This window comes from Fusarium oxysporum, chromosome 5 (genome assembly GCF_000149955.1).
Source record: "Fusarium oxysporum f. sp. lycopersici 4287 chromosome 5, whole genome shotgun sequence".
Taxonomy (NCBI): Eukaryota; Fungi; Ascomycota; class Sordariomycetes; order Hypocreales; family Nectriaceae; genus Fusarium; species Fusarium oxysporum.
This window is the reverse complement of record NC_030990.1, coordinates 2,356,433-2,374,917: the sequence shown is the minus strand read 5'-3', so window position 1 is coordinate 2,374,917 and position 18,485 is coordinate 2,356,433. Positions and strand designations below refer to the sequence as shown.

The window sequence follows — 18,485 nt, the reverse complement described above, 5'->3', positions numbered from 1 at the left end:
CAGGTAAGGCACCTAAGACTTCCGTCTAGTGGAACCTGACCCCTGGATACCGGATTGCCAATGCATGCCCGTTGCTTCTTGAAGGTGATGGGGTCCAATTACTTGCATTGGATAAGATGGTGAACCTGGGGGACTTTTTAACGTGCATGAGGTGAGGTTCTGATCGAGAGTCTCATGGGTTGGATGTAATCTCTGCTACATGTGCCTTCTCTACTGACGCCTACGGTAGACAACTACCTTAGCAACTAAGGTAGACTACAAGACAGCGACACGAGCGCACAAGCAGAGGAGTTCAGCTCACATTAGCTTCAGTTGCAGTTTCCTGAGAGCTACTCCGTACCTAAACTTAAGGGATTGAAAAAGATCCCATAATGCCCCACCTTTCTTTGTGCTGATCATAAGTCCAACCCAATCCTGAGTCAATACAAGTACCAGCGGTCATGGCACGGGCCGCTGTTGGCCAAAGTGAAGTCTCCAGCTGCCTCATCTAGTACTGTAGGTAATGATCTCGGCAACTAGATATCAGCTTGGAAGATTTATCACATTGTTGATAAAACCAAAACTCCTGGTCAACTCATGATACATAACGATTGCCCCTCATCTCAGTCTTTATCAAGCTTTATTAGCGTTCTGAATACTGTTGGCTTGCTTGTCTCATGGTTATTGGTGCCAAGGTCGCCTGTTGCGTTTCAAACGCCCATTTGCCACGCACCACCATTCCTCATCTAGTGGCCATTGGCGTCTGGATCTCTGATGTTGTCAGATCCCTTGAGAAACTCTGAAAATCCCACAAAATGGTCCTGTCTAGGAAATGCAGAAGGAACGTTTTAATCAGTTGTGGCTTTCCTAGATAGTACCTAGAAGATGAGACCGAAACACTCCGTCTGCTCGGCCTATATCATGTGTCATATACCAATCTCCGAAGCTCCCCGTCGCACAAGCTTACTGTATGATGATGATGGTCATGGATGCCAAGACCATGTCTTCAGACTATCGATACAAAGTTTCCGCTATCCGTGGCGCAAAATAGCCGCCGATGCTCAGAGCCCAGGCCCATACCAAATGACACTCCTCATGAAACAACCTCATCTGACTGTTCGGGTCTTTGCTACCCAGTAAACACTGTCGGTTATCAAGTCGCAATGGCTGCGGTGCTTAACTTGATTACGATATTGACATCATGTCATGGCTCCAGTAGAACCCCTTCTGATTATTGAACCCTGTCCAACTTCACAGTTAAATTGGAGATTATCATCCTTCTCCTCAGCAACCAAAGTCCGCCATTGCAACCCAATCTCAGCCTCTCCAATTTTTGAATTCAGGATCGGATGCTGTAGTATTTTTTTTTTTTTTTTTTTTTTTTTTTTTTTATATTAACTTTCCCTTCTTTCCAATTAGTCAAGGGAGAATTCGAATACTCAGCCAACAGCGGCCTTGTCAAATACCAGTCGTTTCACTACCTCAAGACACTCATTATGAGCCCTTCGACTTAGTGCGAAGTAAAATTACTGAACCCAAGTAGATGGGCAAGAACTTCCCGCCATTGTACGTCGCTTACTGATCACTGGGAGCCTGACTTTCCACCTGAACCCTGGATAACTGGCATGATGTGCATCCAGGAGACCTCGAACTGTCTTTTGGCCCGCTGTTGACCAACAAGGGCTTGACAATGGATGCCAAAATAAACTCATCAAAGAGTCCCCTAAAATTATGGCAATTTACCTAAGTATTTTCATCATTTAGGGTCGATATCCTAAGCTTTATTGCCCACAAAACTATTGGTGAAGGCATGGTTCATAAATCAGCTGAAATTTTGGAAGCTGATATAATATAACTTTCCTTTTCCTCTTGAAACCCAATTTCAGTGTCTTGTCTTGTGATTCGTAGACTCAACTTGACAGATTCCATCTCCTGCCTTGACATTCACCGTTTTGATAAATGCTCAGCCACTACGGCATCTATATTACATTTCTTCTAAACTTTTCTATTCTATCGTTGAGCAACCTCAACCTCCTGGCCCTCAAACTTGGGGAGCTCATTCTCAATCTGAGACCAAGTCTTACTGCCATTCACAAGCGACTTGATAGCATCGATGATCTTCTCCTGCTCCGCTCGGACTTGGTTGGTGCTGTCACGATCTCGCAAGGTAACAGTACCGTCTTGAACTGTCTGGAAATCGATGGTGATGCCGAGAGGAGTACCGAGTTCATCGTTTCGGCTGTATCGCTTACCAATGCTGGCAGAAGAGTCGTCCACACGGCTGGAGATACCGGCACTGCGGAGACGTTGGGACAGCTGCTTAAGGAGAGGCTTGAACTGGGCGTTGGAGGAGAGGGGAACAAGCAAAACCTTGGTAGGGGCCACAGTGGGAGGGAAAGATAGAACCTTTTAAGTATTAGCAATTCATCATGCATATTCAGGGGGGTTTGTTCTTACACCACGGGCTTCGTCGCCACCCTCGGTGCCACGAGTCCAGAAGCTGTGCTCCATCAAGGAGTAGAGAATACGGCCAATACCGAACGAGGGCTCGATAACATTGGGCACAAACTCGCGAGTGTTCTCAACCCTCTTGCGGAACTCGATGGCAATGGAGTCCTTGTTAACCTGGACCTTACCGTCACCAACACCAGCGACTTCGAGAGTGATGCTGCCGTTGTCGCTCAACTCCTTGGCCAGCTTTTCTCGCTGTTCTTGCGATGTAGCCAAGAGAGCAGTTTCGACAGTCTTGGCATCCTTCTTGAACTGGGGACCAAACTTCTTCCTCTCGATATCGATTTGCCACTCCTCAATGACAAGAGGAGTCTCGCGCTGCTCGCGGACAACCAGAGGGGCGCCAGTCTTTTTGGCGTGGACACTCAAATCGTAGGCACTTCGGTCAGCACAGCCGACACACTCGATCCAACCAGAGCTGGTGAAGAGTTCAGCATCCCAGCAGTCGGTGGCATAATGAGCCATCTCGTTGGCCATGTGCTGGCGGAATCGCAGCTTGGTCAGATCTACGCCAATCTTTTCCAAAAACAAGTGGATTCGGGCAAGGAAGTAGCCCAGAGTCTCGTTGTCAACAAGGCCATCCTTGACAGCCTGACCGATCTTGAGAGTTCTGGTCGTAGTCTTGCCACTCAGCTGTGTATCACGGTCAAGGAGAACAAGCTCGACATCTTCAACCTCATGGAATCGGTGGTGCTTCTTTCCACCCTCAGGATCGACGAAATGCTCAATCTCAGCCATAAGGAACTCACGCACTCGTAGAAGGCCGGCACGAGGGGAGATCTCATTACGGTATGACTTGCCAATAGAGGCAGAAGCGAAAGGCATCTGAGATTGGTTGAACTCGAGGAGCTTGGCAAAGTTCAGGAACTGGCCCTGGGCAGTCTCGGGGCGGAGGTAGCCAGGGTAGTTGCTGCTGGGACCAATGGAGGTCTGGAACATGAGGTTGAAGGAGACAGGCTCCGCGGGCTGGACACCAGTGGCAGGGTTTCTGAGGTCGTACTTCTTGATGAGCTCGCCAAGCTCTGGGCCACCATAGTTGTCGATTCTGGCGAGAACCTCCTCATACTCCTTGACGACGGCGTCATCGAGTTTCACGGCTTCAGTCTTTGTCTTTTTCTTCTTCTTCTTGGGGTCCTCCTCCTTGTCCTCCACCTTCTGGCCACGGGCCTCCTTGTCACCGTTTAGTCGGGCCTCAAGGATGGCCTCGACAAAGTGGTCGGCTCGAAGAATCTCGCCGTTCTTGGGGTCCTTGCACATCCAGTCGGCGAACTTATCGACATGGCCACTGGTCTTGAGAACCTCGTGAGGGGTCAAAACAGTGCAGTCAACCTCAAGCATATCCTCCTCAAGGATGAAATGCTTGCGCCAGATGTCAATGACACCGGCCTGCAGTGCGCAGCCAGGAGGGCCATAGTCGAACAAACCACCAACACCGCCGTAGATTTCGAAGGAGGGGGTGTAAAACATGCGACGTCGGAGGATAGATTCGAGGACAGCCTTGTCGAGGGGCTGGCCCTTAAGAGTCGTCGCGGCGGAAGTCATCTTGTCCTTTTTGCGCTTTTGCGACGTTTGCAGTTGAAAAGCGTTGAGGGGTCGTGAGGTCGCAAAAGTGCGGGAGTCTACGACAGTGCGGGGTGGTTTTGCACAGGCCGCAAACCGGAACCTGGGACCAGAACGTGACAGACAAAGTTGCCTTGATAAAGGGGAAGCTGTTGAAAAGCTTTTCTTTACTGTTGTTGGCAGTGAGGCTGGAGATAGTGATACGGGACGAATTGGCTTCATCCACCCTGATTGTAAAAGTCGTCAGGTTAAAGAGACAGAGGAGGGCGTGAGTCACAAAAGTCAATTCCGTCAGGTATGGAGCGTAGGTGGCCTAAAATGGCTGCTATTAGGTCAGACCAGAGACTCGAGACGTCGAACTGGGTCTCTCTGTTTGGTACCTATGGATAGCTGTGGGTGGTGGGGGAATTTTGTGAGTTTCTTTGGCATCTGCTGGGCGCTGATTCGACAATTTGGTGGTTAGAGACCCTAAAGAGGGAGTTTTGCTATCGTGGGTGTATAACATGCAGCAGTTTTGGGAGGATAAGTTTGACTGACATCCAATTCTTTGACCCCACCACGTCCACATACCATTTCTATTCACGGAGTAAATACCTTCTGTAAGGTACTATTTGTCCCAATGCGCAGCACGTGCCGGGACATGGCTTGATCATGATAATCATGGCGTTGAATGAATTTTGCATTGAAGTTTTTTTTTTTTAATGAAATCAATTAATATGATCGATCACCTTGGTACTGGATGAAGCGAGTGGCTTTGATAATGGATACCAATTATGCTAACAAGTTGTGTTGCTTGTTGAGTATCTGGTGATATACCCCGTATAAGTCGTCTCATTCCCCCAAGACGAAACTCATAGATGTCTCCTTACAGGTCGATTTTTTCACGTTTATCATCTCTCAAAAAGTGAGTGTCTAACTAAATTTTCGTTCAATGTTGCGTGAATGGAAGGCGAAGATAGCACTGACTCTATCTGTCGATAGATACATCGACACCTCAGACTCGTGAGCTCAGTCGTTGCATTAATGACCGGCGAGACAATGACTGAAGAAACCTTGACTACCTACCTCACGTAGGGCACTTCTTGCACGTATGCAAGAACGAACAAATGATCGAAATGGCAATGATCGGCCTGGAATTAATTTTGAGTGAGGGTGCAAGAGAGATCTCACTGTCGGGGTGTTGAAGTCGGTCCTTAAAACCAATGACCAGCAATCACCAGCCTGGCAAACGTCTTGCCTCGATACAGCTCAGTAACTGCATGATCTGAATATTTCATAAAAAAGGCAATTGCGCAATAACCTTCAGCTTCTGTGGTGGTCCGATCTCAAGCTCGCCCCAGATTTCTAGCTGCCCCCGGCATCAGTTGCTCGGCAACCAGATGTTTATACTAGCCGGTTTCTAACCCCAGCCAACGACCTGACTGACCGCATCGGAACCGTTCAAAAAGGCAAACCTCCATCGTCTTTCTTCATCTCTTCGTTCGTCTTTCACTAACATCAACAGCCCATCCCGCCCTTGCTCTCAATAATGGCTACCCGTACAATTGAGGCGCGCTTCGAGCGCATGTCCGTCAACGATGAGAATGATCCCCTTGGCGACGGCTCTAAGCTCTACAGCAAGACAAAGGTGTGTTTGCTTTGACCGCTCGATCATGGTTTGATCACTGACATAGGTAGACTATGGTCTCATCTACCACATCACAAAGTATACATGGAGCCTCTCGACCCAACCTCTTCAAAGTCGCCCTCCAGTCGCAAAGCAGCAATACCAACGCCGCTGTGATGCTGCCATCTCAGGCTGCTCAACGAAAAGTCAACAACGCGCCTCCATCTCCTACAAGAAAAGCACTTCCATCTTCCTCAAGGACGTCGGATGAAGCTCAAGATGAACGAAAATCAGTCACACTGCCAGAGCAAATCAGCGTCCCTAAGCAGTTCCACCTCGGCATGTTCGAGATTGGTCGGCCTCTAGGCAAGGGCAAGTTTGGACGAGTGTACCTTGCTCGAGAAAGAACAACTGGCTTCATCTGCGCCCTCAAGGTCCTCCACAAGAATGAATTGCAAGCAGGTCGCGTTGAGAAGCAGGTTCGCCGAGAGATCGAGATTCAAAGCAACCTGAGACACCCCAACATTCTTCAACTCTACGGCCACTTCCACGATAGCAAGCGAGTATTTTTGATTCTCGAATTCGCTGGCAAGGGTGAACTGTACAAACACCTCCGAAAAGAGAGCCGGTTCCCCGAGTGGAAGGCAGCCCAGTACATCGCCCAGATGGCATCGGCATTGCGATACCTGCATCGAAAGCATGTCATCCATCGGGACATCAAGCCTGAGAACATCTTGGTTGGCATCCATGGTGAGATCAAAATCTCGGATTTCGGATGGAGTGTGCACGCTCCCAACAATCGAAGGAAGACCATGTGTGGTACTCTTGACTACCTCCCTCCTGAGATGATCAAGCCCGGTACCTCTGACAACTTTTACAACGAGAAGGTTGACCTGTGGAGTTTGGGCGTCCTGACGTATGAGTTCCTCGTGGGTGAAGCGCCCTTCGAGGATACGCCAGTGATGACTCAACGAAGGATTGCTCGTGCTGACATGTCGATTCCTTCATGGGTCAGTCCTGAGGCTACTGACCTCATCAAGAAGGTATGCAGCCCCAAAGATTTCTGTATCGCCGTACTGACATGGATGAAGCTCCTGGTGTTGGACCCCGAGAAGCGAATTCCTCTTGAGCAGATTCAGCAACACCCCTGGATCATCAAGCACTGCGTCAAGGGTGAGCGTGCTTCTAACCGCGAGAAGGGGCAATAATGATATAACGACAAGTAATATGAATGGATAACGGTTGAAAGGCGTTTATCGGCAATTGATTGACTGATTTTCTAATAATCAAGGACGGAACCTGGCCGTTTGCATCAGCTGGAGTACGGGATTTTCTTTTGTGGCGTCATTCCAACAATCATTAAAACGAATACAAGAATTGCTCCAGCGTGTTCAAGGGTATCATTGATAGTATTGTGGTATACAGCAGAAAGGCATCATACATTTCATTAAAGGCGCCTCTCGCCCGTCTTAGATATCGTACACATTTTCATATGGAGGGCAGACTGCTAGCAATCATCGATAAACCTCATCGAATGGCCGCGTGTCTGCGAAGCAAGAATCCCAAACCTGGTTGACAACCTTGGTTGCTTGGACGTCGTCCTTGCATGTGGATCTGGCCGTGACGGAATCAATGGCTCGTCTGCGGACGCAATTTTGGAATTGCTGCGTCAATCTCCAATTGCCTCGAACAAAGGCCTCTTTTGTCCATCTGCACTCGCCACTGAGCATTGAAGCTCGGATCTTGATTATGAATTAGCATCCTTGTTTGCAAAGAAATTGGCTTGTTTCCTTAACCCACCTCTGTGCATGCGGCGTGCTTCAAGTCCTTTTGACCCATAAAGTCGACATTCTTCCATCGAACATAGTCCCAGGCATGCACCATCTCATGTGCAAGCGTATCCTCGAGATGCTTTCGGTTCTTGATGTGGTTGGCACATATGAGGATGCCATGATTGGGGCTAAAACCACCAGATTGCCAGTTGACAGAGCCATCAGCCCTCAGAGAGGAGGGACAGCGACGGCAGTGAACATTGGAAGGGTCTATTCGTCCATTGAGGGCCTGGATCTTCTCAGACATGAAGCGAACGACGGGTGAATAGGTAAAGAGCCAGTCGCGGTCTCTCTCACAAGCTTTGCAGTCTTTTTCTTCCTCGATTTCTGTTGTATACTCTCGGAAGAAGAATTTGCCCTCGGGTGTCATTTGGCCCGAGAGCATCTTGAAGTAGTTCATCCACCATGAGATCTCTGGGGAAAACCCGGTTTTTGCAGGGTCGTTCTTGATTTCTGCATTTGAAGCACTTGGCGTTCCAGCGGGGACACCTGGAGGAGGTGTAGAATCAGATGACATGCTGCAAAAGCGCGTGTCTGTATTTCCTATGTCAATTGAGTCCAATTTAGGTTGTTGTGGCTTCGGCGAGTGAATTCGGTATTCGGCGTAAGACTCAGAATCTCAAGGTGATCAACCTCTCTTGACCTTCTCACAAGGCTTTAATTTAGTTGGCCTTAGCTTACCTTAGCCTCTTCAGAAGCCTGTACCGTAAGTGTAAATTCTGCCACGCACCCGATAACCCGATTCGGCCAGGCGGTGAAGAGACTGATTGGACCAGTTTTCCGAAGAAAGGACCCTATTCGTGCTGTTTTCCCGGGCGACATCGGGGTCTGGGGAACTCTTCAACAAGGGCGCAGGAGCACAGTCCAATCAATTCGACTATCGCCCAACGTTTGCCCAGCTCCAGCTCCAAACATCCTGACACTCCCACTCACATCCCATCTCATACCATCCTATCCTACCTATCCTGTTCAACCCTCGGTTCCACACTCAGAGCGACAAGGGCGCATGAGGAAAATGACGAGTGAAAGCATGTTTCAATGTAAGCATTTCTCTCAATCCCTCTTCCCTTTGCTTCATTCATCTTTCTTTGATTTGTGTTGTGGAAGAAGAGTCAAGTCTGTCTTGTTGAACTTGTTCCATATATATACTACCTACCTATACATATGCGCCTCTTCACATGTGTAGTGTATAGAGACACCCATGTGAAAGTGCCGGTCTTTCTTACAGGCGTTGCATCATACCCCAAAAGCGGCATTAAACTGACTTGTTTTCATTTTTCTTAAATCTCGCAGTCATGAAAGGCAACGGGACAAAGTCTCTGACCATCGTCATCAAGCTTGGTGAGTTTACGGCTCAACACCAAGCTTGACTCATCCCCCACTAACACTCGGCCTTCATCACAGGAACAAGCTCCATTGTCGATGAGAAGACTCACGAACCACTTCTTCCGATTCTGACTCTCATTGTTGATACGGCTGTAAAGCTTCGCAAAGATGGTCACAGGGTGGTCATTGTTTCGTCCGGCGCTATCGGTGTTGGTCTCCGGCGTATGGACGTGGAGAAGCGACCTAAGCATCTCGCACAGCTACAGGTTGGAACCGAATGTCTCTGTTGACCATCTATAATCAATTGACTAACGTGAATGTCTACAGGCTCTTGCAGCGATCGGCCAATGCCGCCTCATGAGTCTCTGGGATAGTCTGTTCACCCACCTCAGGCAGCCAATTGCTCAGATTCTCCTTACACGAAACGATATTGCAGACGTGTGTCCAACTCTTTTGTCTTAATCTTCAACAGTGAGCTAAAAAAAAATATGTTGCAGCGAACGAGATACTTTAACGCCCAAAACACATTCCATGCCCTTTTGGAACAAGGCGTAATTCCCATTGTTAACGAAAACGACACTCTTGCCGTTTCCGAAATCAAGTTTGGCGACAATGATACTCTCTCTGCTATCACTGCCGCTATGATACACGCTGATATGCTGTTCTTGATGACGGATGTTGACTGTCTCTATGACAAAAACCCCAGAACCAACCCAGATGCTAAGCCTATCGAGGTGGTCGAAGACATCGCCGCACTACAGGCTGACGGTAAGATTCATATTCAATCGCGGGCTTACCTCACCGAAAACTAATTCTGAAGCAGTCTCCAGTGCTGGTTCGTCCCTTGGAACAGGAGGCATGAGCACCAAGATTATTGCTGCCAGGCTGGGCACTTCCGCTGGAGTCACGACTGTCATTACGAGGTCTTCTAACCCAGGAAACGTGCTCAACATTGTGCAGTATTTGCAGTCAATACAAAGAGGGAACACTCCTCCCAGTCCAGACGAGCGTGCTGAAGGCTTGTCACGATCAGCATCAGCTCTGACGCTCTCCAACTTAAATGGCGCCCCTTGGCCCCCCCTACACACTCGCTTCATCCCCGCCAACGATCCCATCAGGGACCGTCACTTTTGGCTGCTTCACACTCCTCATCCTCACGGCACCCTCTACATCGACTCAGGCGCTTATAAGGCCCTTGTTGGCAAGGCGGGTCTGCTTCCGGTTGGCGTCATTGATGTCGAGGGTAACTTTGCCCAACAGGAGGTGGTGCGTCTCGTAGCAGTCAAGCGACGATCAACCCCTGGGCCTGATGGCAAAATGTGGGAGGGCACCCCTGAAGAAGTCGGTCGAGCTCTGGTCAACTATGCCGCCGCTGAGATCGCGCGGATCAAGGGCAAGCAGAGCGTCGAGATTGAGAAGATTCTTGGCTATGCTGATAGTGAGTATGTCGCTCACCGACAGCATGTCGGTTTCTTTAAGAGAGACAGCAGGCCAGTGAGTCCAGCTCGAGAGATAAACGGTGCGGTAATGGAGTAGGAAGACAAAGAAAGGGCTTCGAGAATGGGCAAAATGGGGCAAGCGAATACATTTCAACATATACAGCGCTTTGATGACGACGACGATATCTACCAATCTACAAAATAACCCAAGCATGATTGACTTGGCCATAAGTTTCTTTTCCCCTCACTCTCAACGCCAAAGAATGAATGATTAAAATAGCCCCAACGCCAGACGAAGCAAACCATACTGCCCTCTAACCCGTCGCAAACAAGTTGTCTTCGTCACGGAGGTACTCTCCACAGTCGGCCTGTCTGAAACAAGTGACACCGGTAGGATCTAATCTTCGAGCCTCAGCAGTGCTGCGGGCAGTGACACCAAATCCGAGCGGTGTATCGTTCATGCTGTAGACAACAACTCCCTGGTGTTCGGGGCAGTCCTCTGACCAGCGACCGACATGCGCCTTGACGATGTTGCTGCCGTATAGGAAGGGCATAGTTCCGTTCTCCTTGACCCAAATCTTGTAGCGGGCGTGCTCGGCGATGATGGGAAGGGCTGTGATGTGCAGGCGAAACTTGCCAGACTTGGTGAACTTGCCTGTGAAATTTGAAGGTTAGCTAGGGAATATTGTGACAGTTATCGAGGCAAAGACATACCGAGACAAGTTCCTAGAGAGAGAAGCTTATCACGCGCAATAGAGGTCGCCAGGTTGGCGATTGAGAGACGAACGTAAAAGACACGATCGCGAACTAGGCGGAAGACATAGCGATCAGGGTTGGGGGAGTCGTCGAGGGGTGCGATCAGGTTCTTGAGGGAGCCACCAGTGTAGTTTGCCAGTTTCTCGAAAAGAGTCTGGGTCTCCTTTTCTGTGAGAGGGCGCATTGTATCGTTAGGATATGGTGATTGATGGTGTTGTTGATGTTGTTCAATGGCGGGATGGCTTGGCTTCGCAAAACAAAAAAAGTTGATGGAGCGGAACCTGATAAGGATTCTTATCAGTTGGCGGCTGGAGGTGGAGTGGAGGTTAACATGAGTAGGTGGGACCCTTGACTACCTACCCTACCTTACTTAACCTAGGCTGATAGAAATGACTATGAAGATAAATTTCATCGCAACGTTATTCAAATAGCAATAGGAAAATATGCAATAGTATATATGGAAAGTCCGTCTTTTTGATAGCAGTCTAGTAGTTAGTATTGTCTTAGTTTCTCTTGAGATAGATGTTGAGAAATTCAGGGTAGTCCTACTCACAAAAAAACGACTTACGACGTTACTAGCTCGGATAAAGGAGGTCTAAGACGACTTATATTATAAACAGGTAGAGTATTTACATTAGAATAGTAGTATAAGGACCAAAAGTGAAGCTTACAGGTCTAAATATAGTCCTATTAGTTTATTTGCTCTTCGGACGGCGTTTCTCAGACTAAACGTCGGCTGGAGCCCCGGAACCGTTTATCATTGTACAGACATTATGACGCCTGGTCAGACGCCAATATAGCACATTCGAGCCAAAGAAAGAAAATGTAGACAAATAGTGTGGTCCGTTGAAACCGAAGCCTTGTTGTTTCCATACAACTTAGCGACCCGAATAGATACTCATCAAACAGCATGTCCCATAGTCTCCCGACCAAAATGTTGGTTAGTGTCTCGCCGATACTTGTCGCAAAGGGCTTGCCTAAGAGTCTTGAAATTCTGTTTGGCACAGTAATACAATGTTCTTCGATTCATCTCCATCCAAATTTTGGGAGTTTCCGTGAGCTCGAGTTCAGCAGTGACCAGTCTCATGAGGTCGGCGTTGATAGTATAAATGATGTCTCTTAATTCCGAGATGGATTCTTGACTAAGGACAGACAGTTTCAGACCAGAAAAGTCTTGTATAACATCGATCTCCTTTCTCCAATCGAGAAGGTGAGATATCAAGTACTTAATGGCCTGGTATTCAAGGTCATAGAGGTTCATGAGATCCTCTTTGGTCAAATATTCATAGGACAGGAGGGTATAGTCGTTTGTAATGTCTCCCCACATGTTCAGCTTTGGTAAGCTCCTGGAGGCAATGTTCCTCAAGATAGACTTTGTGCCTCCAAGAGACTTGGGGTTTGCATTGGCTTTGAATGTGTGCCAGGTCATGCGCCAAGCGAGGTAACCCTTCCGAAGCTCATCATATCCATGTTTCGAGTATTGCTCAAAAACCAGATCCACGATGAGGCAAGGTGGACAGGATGAGAATACATTCATAGAGTTCCCCAGGCATTCATGTTTTACTTGCCGTATTCGGCCTTCAGTAATGGTATTGTGTGACAGGCTGTTAGAGGTACCCAGACCAGTGTTGTCTGGTCTTTTTGACACATCTTTGACTTTTGTTGGATCTGTTAGATCGTCCATGCTCGCCTGAGATGCGTGCTCACCCAGATCCCGTACCATGCAAGGACTGAAACTGACGCTGTAGCATTTGTTGGTATTTGGACACCGATTATGGACTTTTGGAGCCCAAGATCGCAGGCGAGCATCGATAGCATGGACTTCAAATTGTTGCATGCGAGCTTTGTTGTCTTTCAAGCTCTGGAATGGATTGTGCCTATCCTCGTAGAAGCCGACATCTCTGATAAATGACAGCCACTGGGAGAGGGATCTGGCCTGGAGGAGCTCGGAAGCGCTGGGAGAGAAAGACGAATATGGGACTCCTGTGATGGCACTGACGGGGTAACGGACGAAAGAGGTCGACGAGGAAGAGTGATCTGAAGAGCCAAGGTTCCAGTAAATGGTAGTGAGAACCATCTTGTCTCCGTGTGCTTCAATCTTGTATCGTGTAAAACAATCGAAGAAGGTATTTGGTAAATGAATATAGCTTTGATGATAGAGTGCGCTGGTAAACGCTGGGCTCAGGATGTAGTGAGGAGGGGTGGTCGTGAAATGGTCTCTCGGCGTGTCACTCTATGGCCGGCTTGTCCTTAACTCGACTTTCAAATCGTCTGTTGAATTCTCTTATGTAGTCCTGTATAGAAAGAAAATACTGATTGTGTCCTTTTCAGTGATATACGTGTGTGGAACAGTAGGTCTCAGACTTGGTGCAGCATCAAGTGTCGATGTGGGCGTTCTGTAGAGCTGTACTATGCGTTTGATATCGGGGATCTGTGCAACCGCCAGATCTTAGTATAATTGGGCAACTTGAGAGCATAGAAAGTATACAAATACTTGATCAATGCTAGCTTCTGGCTTTGAGTTGATGTTGTCCTGAATCTGGTATTGGCAAACTTTACTGGATCTCGCCGCAGTGGCATTTGAAAGTAGGTAAATAACTACAAAAGAAATAGAATATGGGTCTGGGTTCTGGAAAGCTGTGGTCGTCATCAATTTGATATGAAGGAGGCAATTCTCGTTGATTGTCTGACGAGTGATGTTCACGGACGATCACTAGCTGCAAAGGACCAAAGACTGCTTGTATTAGTAGATGAGTCACAGAGTTTGATGTGCGTGTCATGATGTACATTTCAAGGTGTTCTTCGCCAACTTTAAGGCAGTTATGGATACTTCAGATACTTCCGCATGCTGCTTGATAGGACAGTTCTTCCCGTTGTAAATCGTAATCAAGACAGTGGTGCTGCTGAATGGCTGGAAGGGCTTTCTCGCATTCGTAAAAGAACAAGATTGGCTCTTGATGATCGACTTTCGTAAGATGGCTGATCATTGACTTTATCAAAAGGAAAGCCAAGCCATGCTCACCCAGTTCGTCCTTGTTCTACCCATGGATTTTGCTAATCTGAGAAAGTTAGGTATATTTAGATCTAGTCTAGTCGAGCATATATATATGGGAAAAACAAGAGCTCATATTCACTGGGGTCTCTTCCAAATGGCCATGCGCAGTGGTGGCATTAGGATTTGGATATCATTCATCAGTCGCAGGTTGAGATAACAATGTATCATGAGAAACTCCCATATCTACCACCCAGTGTATCACGGAAGGCTCAAATGCTTTTATGGCAAGCATCTGATCATAGAAATTTCACTTGCTCTGTCCAAGTCTCACTCACGGTTTAGTATCTGAGATTACCGGAAAGTGTGTAGCCAGCAAGATTATGGGAATTTAATATTTACATTTAAGGCCAGTATATACTAAAAAGACTCCATCTGTTCAATATAGAGGACTGTCTGAAAGTCTCCAAAGATGTCGAAGCACTGAACATATTACTCTGTAGGTAGGCATAGAGCTAAGAGTCATGGCTGCTAACGTGATTGTTCAGCTAACAGTCAAACTTCAATGGGATATATTGGGTCCGTGGATATCTGATTGATAAAACTAAGTGCAGTTCAGAGTGGAGTAGAACCTAGGTACAATAACTAACCTACCTTAGGCACCTGTACCTATATCCTTGATAAGGCACCTGTAAGAGTGTTGTCAACATATACAGAGGAAAGAAAATAGATGCTCGGGGTAGAAAACTTCAAGATGAACAAAACAAACAAGTCTGGAGCAGGAGGAATGACAGAGATCTTATTGCTTTTAATTGGACATCTATCTACACTACCTATCTGAACCTTGAGTACCAAACTTCAGGGACCTGGCGCATCCATTGTAAGGCCTAAGGTACCTTAACTTAGCTCCCCGCAGGACCCCACCCACCCCGCCATTGGATAACATAACAGCTTCCAACCCGTAACTCAGCCAGCTCTTGATTCTGACATCTTCACCTTCATCTTCTCAATCTTGAAAAGATCAAGACGCACACGCCCCAATATGCAGCGCAACCATATCTCAGACCCGAACGAACCGTTCCCTAAGCCACAGGCTCTCGCCTCGGCCACAACGACACACTCGCAAAGCAGATTCCGCATCTCGACCCGCAAGCTGCCCATCTCCAAATCCGGTACCATCGATGCACTCACCGAAAAGATTGGCATTCCGATGCCGGAGATGATATTTGGCGACAACGTCGTCGGAATTGAACATGTGCCTTCAGGCTGGTCCCTGAACTTCAACACTCCAGATGCGCTTGACGCCGTCGACAAGACAGATCGCCACATGCTCAAGGTTGCATATGCTCGAGACTGGGAGAGCACCCGAGAAGGCACCACACAGGGTATAAAGGAAGTTGTGAAGCCCTATGACTGGAGCTACTCGACGACATATACTGGTAGCATCGAAGCCTCGGCTATGAAGTTTGCGCCTACCGACAAGGTGATCCCTATTGAGCTCCTGAAGCGTCGAGACCCTATCCTGTTCTTTGACGAAGTTATGCTGTACGAGAGTGAGCTGGACGACAACGGCATATCCATCTTCAGCGTCAAAGTCCGCGTGCACGAGAAGCGCATGCTTTTGCTGTGTCGGTTGTTCATGCGCCTGGATAATGTTGTCCTGCGGATACGTGACACTCGTGTCTATGTCGATTTTGAGACTGATGAGGTATTCGCGAATACTCGGCGCAAGAAGAGACCTACGAGAAAGTCAAGAGGGTGAGTAGATTTATGGAAATTGCTTGACCTCAATCTTCCATCATGCAATACTGACTTCAGCGCTGCAGAAACTTCTCATGTCTGGAAGACTCCCAGACGACATTACAATCGCACTGAGAGATCCCAACGTCCTAGCTCCACTGCTGCCGCTTGTAGAGCATCGGGCAGAAGCTCTCAACCCAAGTGCATGAGAACAAATCAGGACAGGAAAACAAGAACATCAAGTCACGGCGTTTCTGGAGTTGAGGCATATTACACATTACACAATGTGTAAGGAGCGGGATGAAACTCGCAAGTTAAGGATTTAGTTGTCTGATATCAATAAGCCATCAAAGTGTCCTCTTTGAATACCCCCGCCGCAGACCTCTTCACCTTTTGACTCAACTCTGACATGGGATCCATTCTTGCCCTCCTAAACGTACAATGCAATGTGAGCCCGAAACAGGCATCATTCAGAATTTTCATAAAATACCCTGACCTAGCATACTCCCTTTGTGTAACTCCCAAGGTTTTGCTCGAAAACAGTTGCTCCAACCCGCTGAACGCCTCGGCCCTTTTCCTTTCATATTACTTGGCGCCCTCATCTCATTCTTTGTGCTTTGCTTTGCTCTGCTTCGCTTCGTTTGTGCTTCATCGTGCAAGTGGAGACGAACTCTGCGTAACCTCCTCAAAGTCAAGTTCCCACCTGTCAACCTCTTTAAACTTCCTTGCTGCTTGCTTGAGTTCATCAGCTGATGGAGTGCTTGCGTTCTCACCACTTCCGTTCTCAAAAGTATCGTCTGGGAGTGGCTGAAAACGACTGGCTTCGTGCTCTTCCTCGTCTTCATCGCTACCAGCATCATTCTCATTCTCATTCTCCTTGTCCGATGACCGACGCGAGTAAGTCTGTGCATTACGACCCGTTTGCTTGTCAGAGGTCGGCTGTCTGGGCTTGAGAGCCTGAGTTGGGCGCCCGCCTCGTGAGCCTGGTCGCCTTGCGCCTCCGCGGCTGGTCGATCGTCCGCCTCGTCTTCGACGCGCAGCCCGGCTGTCAAGATACGATAGCTCGTCCTCGTCCTCCCCGATACCGGATGTGTCATGCTCCTCGTCGCTTTCCAGTTCCAGTGGGCCCCGCTGCTTCTTGTAATGGCGCTTCGGAAGTAGACTCGTCAAGTCGGCAGTTGTTATCTTTGGTGATGGTTGCTGACGTCGAGTTGTAGCCCGTCCTCGGGACTTCGGTGCCTCTGCATAATTGGGAGAGTGTGTCAGAGAAGGAGGTGAAGATACATCTGAAAAGTTATCGGCGCGAATAGGTGTTGTGGCGGAAGGCCTTCGGCGTCGCTTAGCCAAGGTATGAATATCAGGCCAGTTCATGTCTTCTGAATCACTACTGGCAGGTAGAGCCATGAGCTCCTCGTTATTGATGGGGGTAACAGGCCTGTCCAGAAGCACCGGAGATGGTCCTAGGGGAGAATCGAGATCTGACAGTGAAGAATCGCTTGCATCATCAGAAATCACCTGGGGTGCTGGTCCCGCTTCTTCCTCTGATTCTTCGTCCGCGTCTCTCTCAATTCGCGATACCTTATCAGGCCGATCACTACTTGGTAGCGCATCTTCGCTCTTCCTTTTCCTGTGCTTCGGTCCTGCGGAGACTTCTGGAGAGGCAGGAACTTCGATCTCCGGCTCAGTCTCGGGCTTTGTCCGCCGTCGGTTGTTGAGAGGTGTCGATTCGGCTTCAGGCATGAAATCGTCCTCGTCCTCGCTCGCTGAATCCGGTTCCTGTCCTGCGGCATTTTCTTCCGGTCGAGGCTTTCGCGCAGTTCCCAAAATGCTTGGCTCTCGTGCGCGCCGCTTGAAGGCACCAAAGTGAAGTGTCGAGCTGATACTGGGTGTGTTGCCGCCGCGGCTACTGGGCCTAATGGGAGGGTCGTTGCGCCCAATAATGCTGGATTGGCGTGGTCTGCGCCTGAAGTTGCTCAAGTTGAGAGAGGATGCATCAGCTGATCGCAGTCCTGGTCGGGTATCGTCGTCCTCGATCCCGAAGCTATCGTCGAGATCACCAAACACGCTATCCGCTAAATCTAGTCCAGTCGTGTCCCTTCTTCGAGTTGGTGTAGCTGTTACTCGTCGTCCACCTTCGATTGAGCTTCCAGAATCTCCATCCTCAACATTGTTACTGGCTGTGGAAGTAGGATCCTCGTTGGCTAGCTTGTCTAGCGCTGCGTCGCGACGCCTATTCGCCGCGAGAACATCTTGCTCGTTGACGGCACTTGAATAAGCACCTGAAGATCGTGTCGTCCTTCTACGACCTCTCTCGGGAGACCGAGTCGGTCGGGGAACTTCGTTGTCACTTGCATCGGGTGAAGGTGATCGTGCATGAGACTTCGCAGATTGTGCGGGTGCACGACGCGCACGTTTAGCTCGAGGCATTGAGGTAACAGATCTGGAATATGCGTCGCAAGGAGGTAGTTTGTAGAAATGGTAATCGAGATACTCTTTGCGACTTTGGAGAAGAGCTTCTCGAGACAAATTCCGGGGGGTGGGTTTTGGGTGGGATGAGAATATGCGAATAACCTATGATGATGATATTGTGCGAATGGGGAAGAGAAACACGCCAAAGAAACGCGACGCGACGTTGACGGTACGTACCTTGCTCAATACTAGGTAGCAGGATTGGTTCCATTACCTTAGGTTTGATGGCCCACCAAACACCAAGCGCTTTGACCCACAGAAGCTTGACGATCAGC

General features: G+C 48.5%; 8 protein-coding genes across 21 annotated transcripts; 3 read left to right on the top strand and 5 right to left on the bottom strand.

Annotated features, from left to right (window-relative positions):
- Positions 1-1,362: 1,362 nt before the first annotated feature.
- FOXG_01857 (glycyl-tRNA synthetase) lies at positions 1,363-4,626 on the bottom strand. 4 transcript variants are annotated; one of them, XM_018378916.1, is made up of 4 exons: positions 4,431-4,626; positions 2,437-4,372; positions 1,768-2,385; positions 1,533-1,662 (listed from the first exon to the last, which is right to left on the bottom strand). In XM_018378916.1, exons 2-3 carry the CDS (start codon positions 4,270-4,272, stop codon positions 1,990-1,992), a joined length of 2,232 nt encoding a protein of 743 aa, XP_018234908.1. In that variant the 5' UTR covers positions 4,273-4,372; positions 4,431-4,626; the 3' UTR covers positions 1,533-1,662; positions 1,768-1,989. The 4 variants fall into 4 exon arrangements, with proteins under 4 accessions (XP_018234906.1, XP_018234908.1, XP_018234907.1 ...); XM_018378914.1 differs by having other exon boundaries at positions 1,363-1,662; positions 2,437-4,573; XM_018378917.1 differs by lacking the exon at positions 1,533-1,662 and having other exon boundaries at positions 1,713-2,385; positions 4,431-4,572.
- Positions 4,627-4,771: 145 nt separating this feature from the next.
- On the top strand, positions 4,772-7,369 carry FOXG_01856 (AUR protein kinase). 3 transcript variants are annotated; one of them, XM_018378913.1, is made up of 5 exons: positions 4,772-4,954; positions 5,032-5,498; positions 5,555-5,677; positions 5,728-6,699; positions 6,748-7,369. In XM_018378913.1, the coding sequence occupies exons 3-5, from the start codon at positions 5,579-5,581 to the stop codon at positions 6,862-6,864; spliced, it is 1,188 nt and encodes a 395-aa protein (XP_018234905.1). In that variant the 5' UTR covers positions 4,772-4,954; positions 5,032-5,498; positions 5,555-5,578; the 3' UTR covers positions 6,865-7,369. The 3 variants fall into 3 exon arrangements, with proteins under 3 accessions (XP_018234905.1, XP_018234904.1, XP_018234903.1); XM_018378912.1 differs by having other exon boundaries at positions 5,032-5,677; XM_018378911.1 differs by having other exon boundaries at positions 4,772-5,498.
- Positions 4,779-8,165, bottom strand: FOXG_01855 (mitochondrial inner membrane protease ATP23). Its single transcript, XM_018378910.1, has 4 exons — positions 7,457-8,165; positions 5,116-7,398; positions 5,017-5,043; positions 4,779-4,966 (listed from the first exon to the last, which is right to left on the bottom strand). The coding sequence occupies exons 1-2, from the start codon at positions 8,003-8,005 to the stop codon at positions 7,171-7,173; spliced, it is 777 nt and encodes a 258-aa protein (XP_018234902.1). The 5' UTR covers positions 8,006-8,165; the 3' UTR covers positions 4,779-4,966; positions 5,017-5,043; positions 5,116-7,170.
- Positions 8,166-8,309: 144 nt separating this feature from the next.
- Positions 8,310-11,281, top strand: FOXG_01854 (glutamate 5-kinase). Of its 9 annotated transcripts, XM_018378901.1 has the most exons (6): positions 8,310-8,528; positions 8,782-8,829; positions 8,893-9,080; positions 9,142-9,252; positions 9,312-9,582; positions 9,638-11,281. In XM_018378901.1, the coding sequence occupies exons 1-6, from the start codon at positions 8,495-8,497 to the stop codon at positions 10,348-10,350; spliced, it is 1,365 nt and encodes a 454-aa protein (XP_018234893.1). In that variant the 5' UTR covers positions 8,310-8,494; the 3' UTR covers positions 10,351-11,281. The 9 variants fall into 9 exon arrangements, with proteins under 9 accessions (XP_018234893.1, XP_018234894.1, XP_018234896.1 ...); XM_018378902.1 differs by having other exon boundaries at positions 8,310-8,829; XM_018378904.1 differs by lacking the exon at positions 8,782-8,829 and having other exon boundaries at positions 9,638-10,615.
- Positions 10,296-11,285, bottom strand: FOXG_01853 (60S ribosome subunit biogenesis protein nip7). Its single transcript, XM_018378900.1, has 2 exons — positions 10,968-11,285; positions 10,296-10,908 (listed from the first exon to the last, which is right to left on the bottom strand). Exons 1-2 carry the CDS (start codon positions 11,191-11,193, stop codon positions 10,568-10,570), a joined length of 567 nt encoding a protein of 188 aa, XP_018234892.1. The 5' UTR covers positions 11,194-11,285; the 3' UTR covers positions 10,296-10,567.
- Positions 11,286-11,910: 625 nt separating this feature from the next.
- Positions 11,911-13,086, bottom strand: FOXG_18199 (uncharacterized protein; the record flags this gene model as incomplete). The annotated part of the gene is made up of 1 exon (XM_018398249.1): positions 11,911-13,086. The coding sequence occupies one exon, from the start codon at positions 13,084-13,086 to the stop codon at positions 11,911-11,913; it is 1,176 nt and encodes a 391-aa protein (XP_018234891.1).
- A 1,844-nt stretch (positions 13,087-14,930) lies between these two features.
- Positions 14,931-18,319, top strand: FOXG_01852 (uncharacterized protein). The gene is made up of 2 exons (XM_018378899.1): positions 14,931-15,759; positions 15,828-18,319. Exons 1-2 carry the CDS (start codon positions 15,044-15,046, stop codon positions 15,874-15,876), a joined length of 765 nt encoding a protein of 254 aa, XP_018234890.1. The 5' UTR covers positions 14,931-15,043; the 3' UTR covers positions 15,877-18,319.
- FOXG_01851 (uncharacterized protein) lies at positions 16,008-18,343 on the bottom strand. Its single transcript, XM_018378898.1, has one exon. The coding sequence runs from the start codon at positions 18,166-18,168 to the stop codon at positions 16,390-16,392; it is 1,779 nt and encodes a 592-aa protein (XP_018234889.1). The 5' UTR covers positions 18,169-18,343; the 3' UTR covers positions 16,008-16,389.
- Positions 18,344-18,485: the final 142 nt, after the last annotated feature.

What these genes read in the sequence shown, in the direction of transcription:
- FOXG_01857 (XM_018378916.1), bottom strand. Translation starts at nt 4,272, where the DNA reads ATGAAGCCAATTCGTCCCGTATCACTATCTCCAGCCTCACTGCCAACA. An exon ending in GTGGCGACGAAGCCCGTGGT is followed by an intron (nt 2,386 to 2,436) that starts GTAAGAACAAAC and finishes AATACTTAAAAG; the next exon opens with GTTCTATCTTTCCCTCCCAC.
- FOXG_01854 (XM_018378901.1), top strand. Translation starts at nt 8,495, where the DNA reads ATGAGGAAAATGACGAGTGAAAGCATGTTTCAAT. An exon ending in AGCATCTCGCACAGCTACAG is followed by an intron (nt 9,081 to 9,141) that starts GTTGGAACCGAA and finishes GAATGTCTACAG; the next exon opens with GCTCTTGCAGCGATCGGCCA. An exon ending in CACGAAACGATATTGCAGAC is followed by an intron (nt 9,253 to 9,311) that starts GTGTGTCCAACT and finishes AATATGTTGCAG; the next exon opens with CGAACGAGATACTTTAACGC.
- FOXG_01851 (XM_018378898.1), bottom strand. Translation starts at nt 18,168, where the DNA reads ATGCCTCGAGCTAAACGTGCGCGTCGTGCACCCGCACAATCTGCGAAG.
- FOXG_01852 (XM_018378899.1), top strand. Translation starts at nt 15,044, where the DNA reads ATGCAGCGCAACCATATCTCAGACCCGAACGAACCGTTCCCTAAGCCA. An exon ending in CCTACGAGAAAGTCAAGAGG is followed by an intron (nt 15,760 to 15,827) that starts GTGAGTAGATTT and finishes TCAGCGCTGCAG; the next exon opens with AAACTTCTCATGTCTGGAAG.
- FOXG_01853 (XM_018378900.1), bottom strand. Translation starts at nt 11,193, where the DNA reads ATGCGCCCTCTCACAGAAAAGGAGACCCAGACTCTTTTCGAGAAACTG. An exon ending in CTCTCTAGGAACTTGTCTCG is followed by an intron (nt 10,909 to 10,967) that starts GTATGTCTTTGC and finishes CAAATTTCACAG; the next exon opens with GCAAGTTCACCAAGTCTGGC.
- FOXG_01856 (XM_018378913.1), top strand. Translation starts at nt 5,579, where the DNA reads ATGGCTACCCGTACAATTGAGGCGCGCTTCGAGCGCATGTCCGTCAAC. An exon ending in AGCTCTACAGCAAGACAAAG is followed by an intron (nt 5,678 to 5,727) that starts GTGTGTTTGCTT and finishes TGACATAGGTAG; the next exon opens with ACTATGGTCTCATCTACCAC. An exon ending in CTACTGACCTCATCAAGAAG is followed by an intron (nt 6,700 to 6,747) that starts GTATGCAGCCCC and finishes ACATGGATGAAG; the next exon opens with CTCCTGGTGTTGGACCCCGA.
- FOXG_01855 (XM_018378910.1), bottom strand. Translation starts at nt 8,005, where the DNA reads ATGTCATCTGATTCTACACCTCCTCCAGGTGTCCCCGCTGGAACGCCA. An exon ending in AGCACGCCGCATGCACAGAG is followed by an intron (nt 7,399 to 7,456) that starts GTGGGTTAAGGA and finishes TTCATAATCAAG; the next exon opens with ATCCGAGCTTCAATGCTCAG.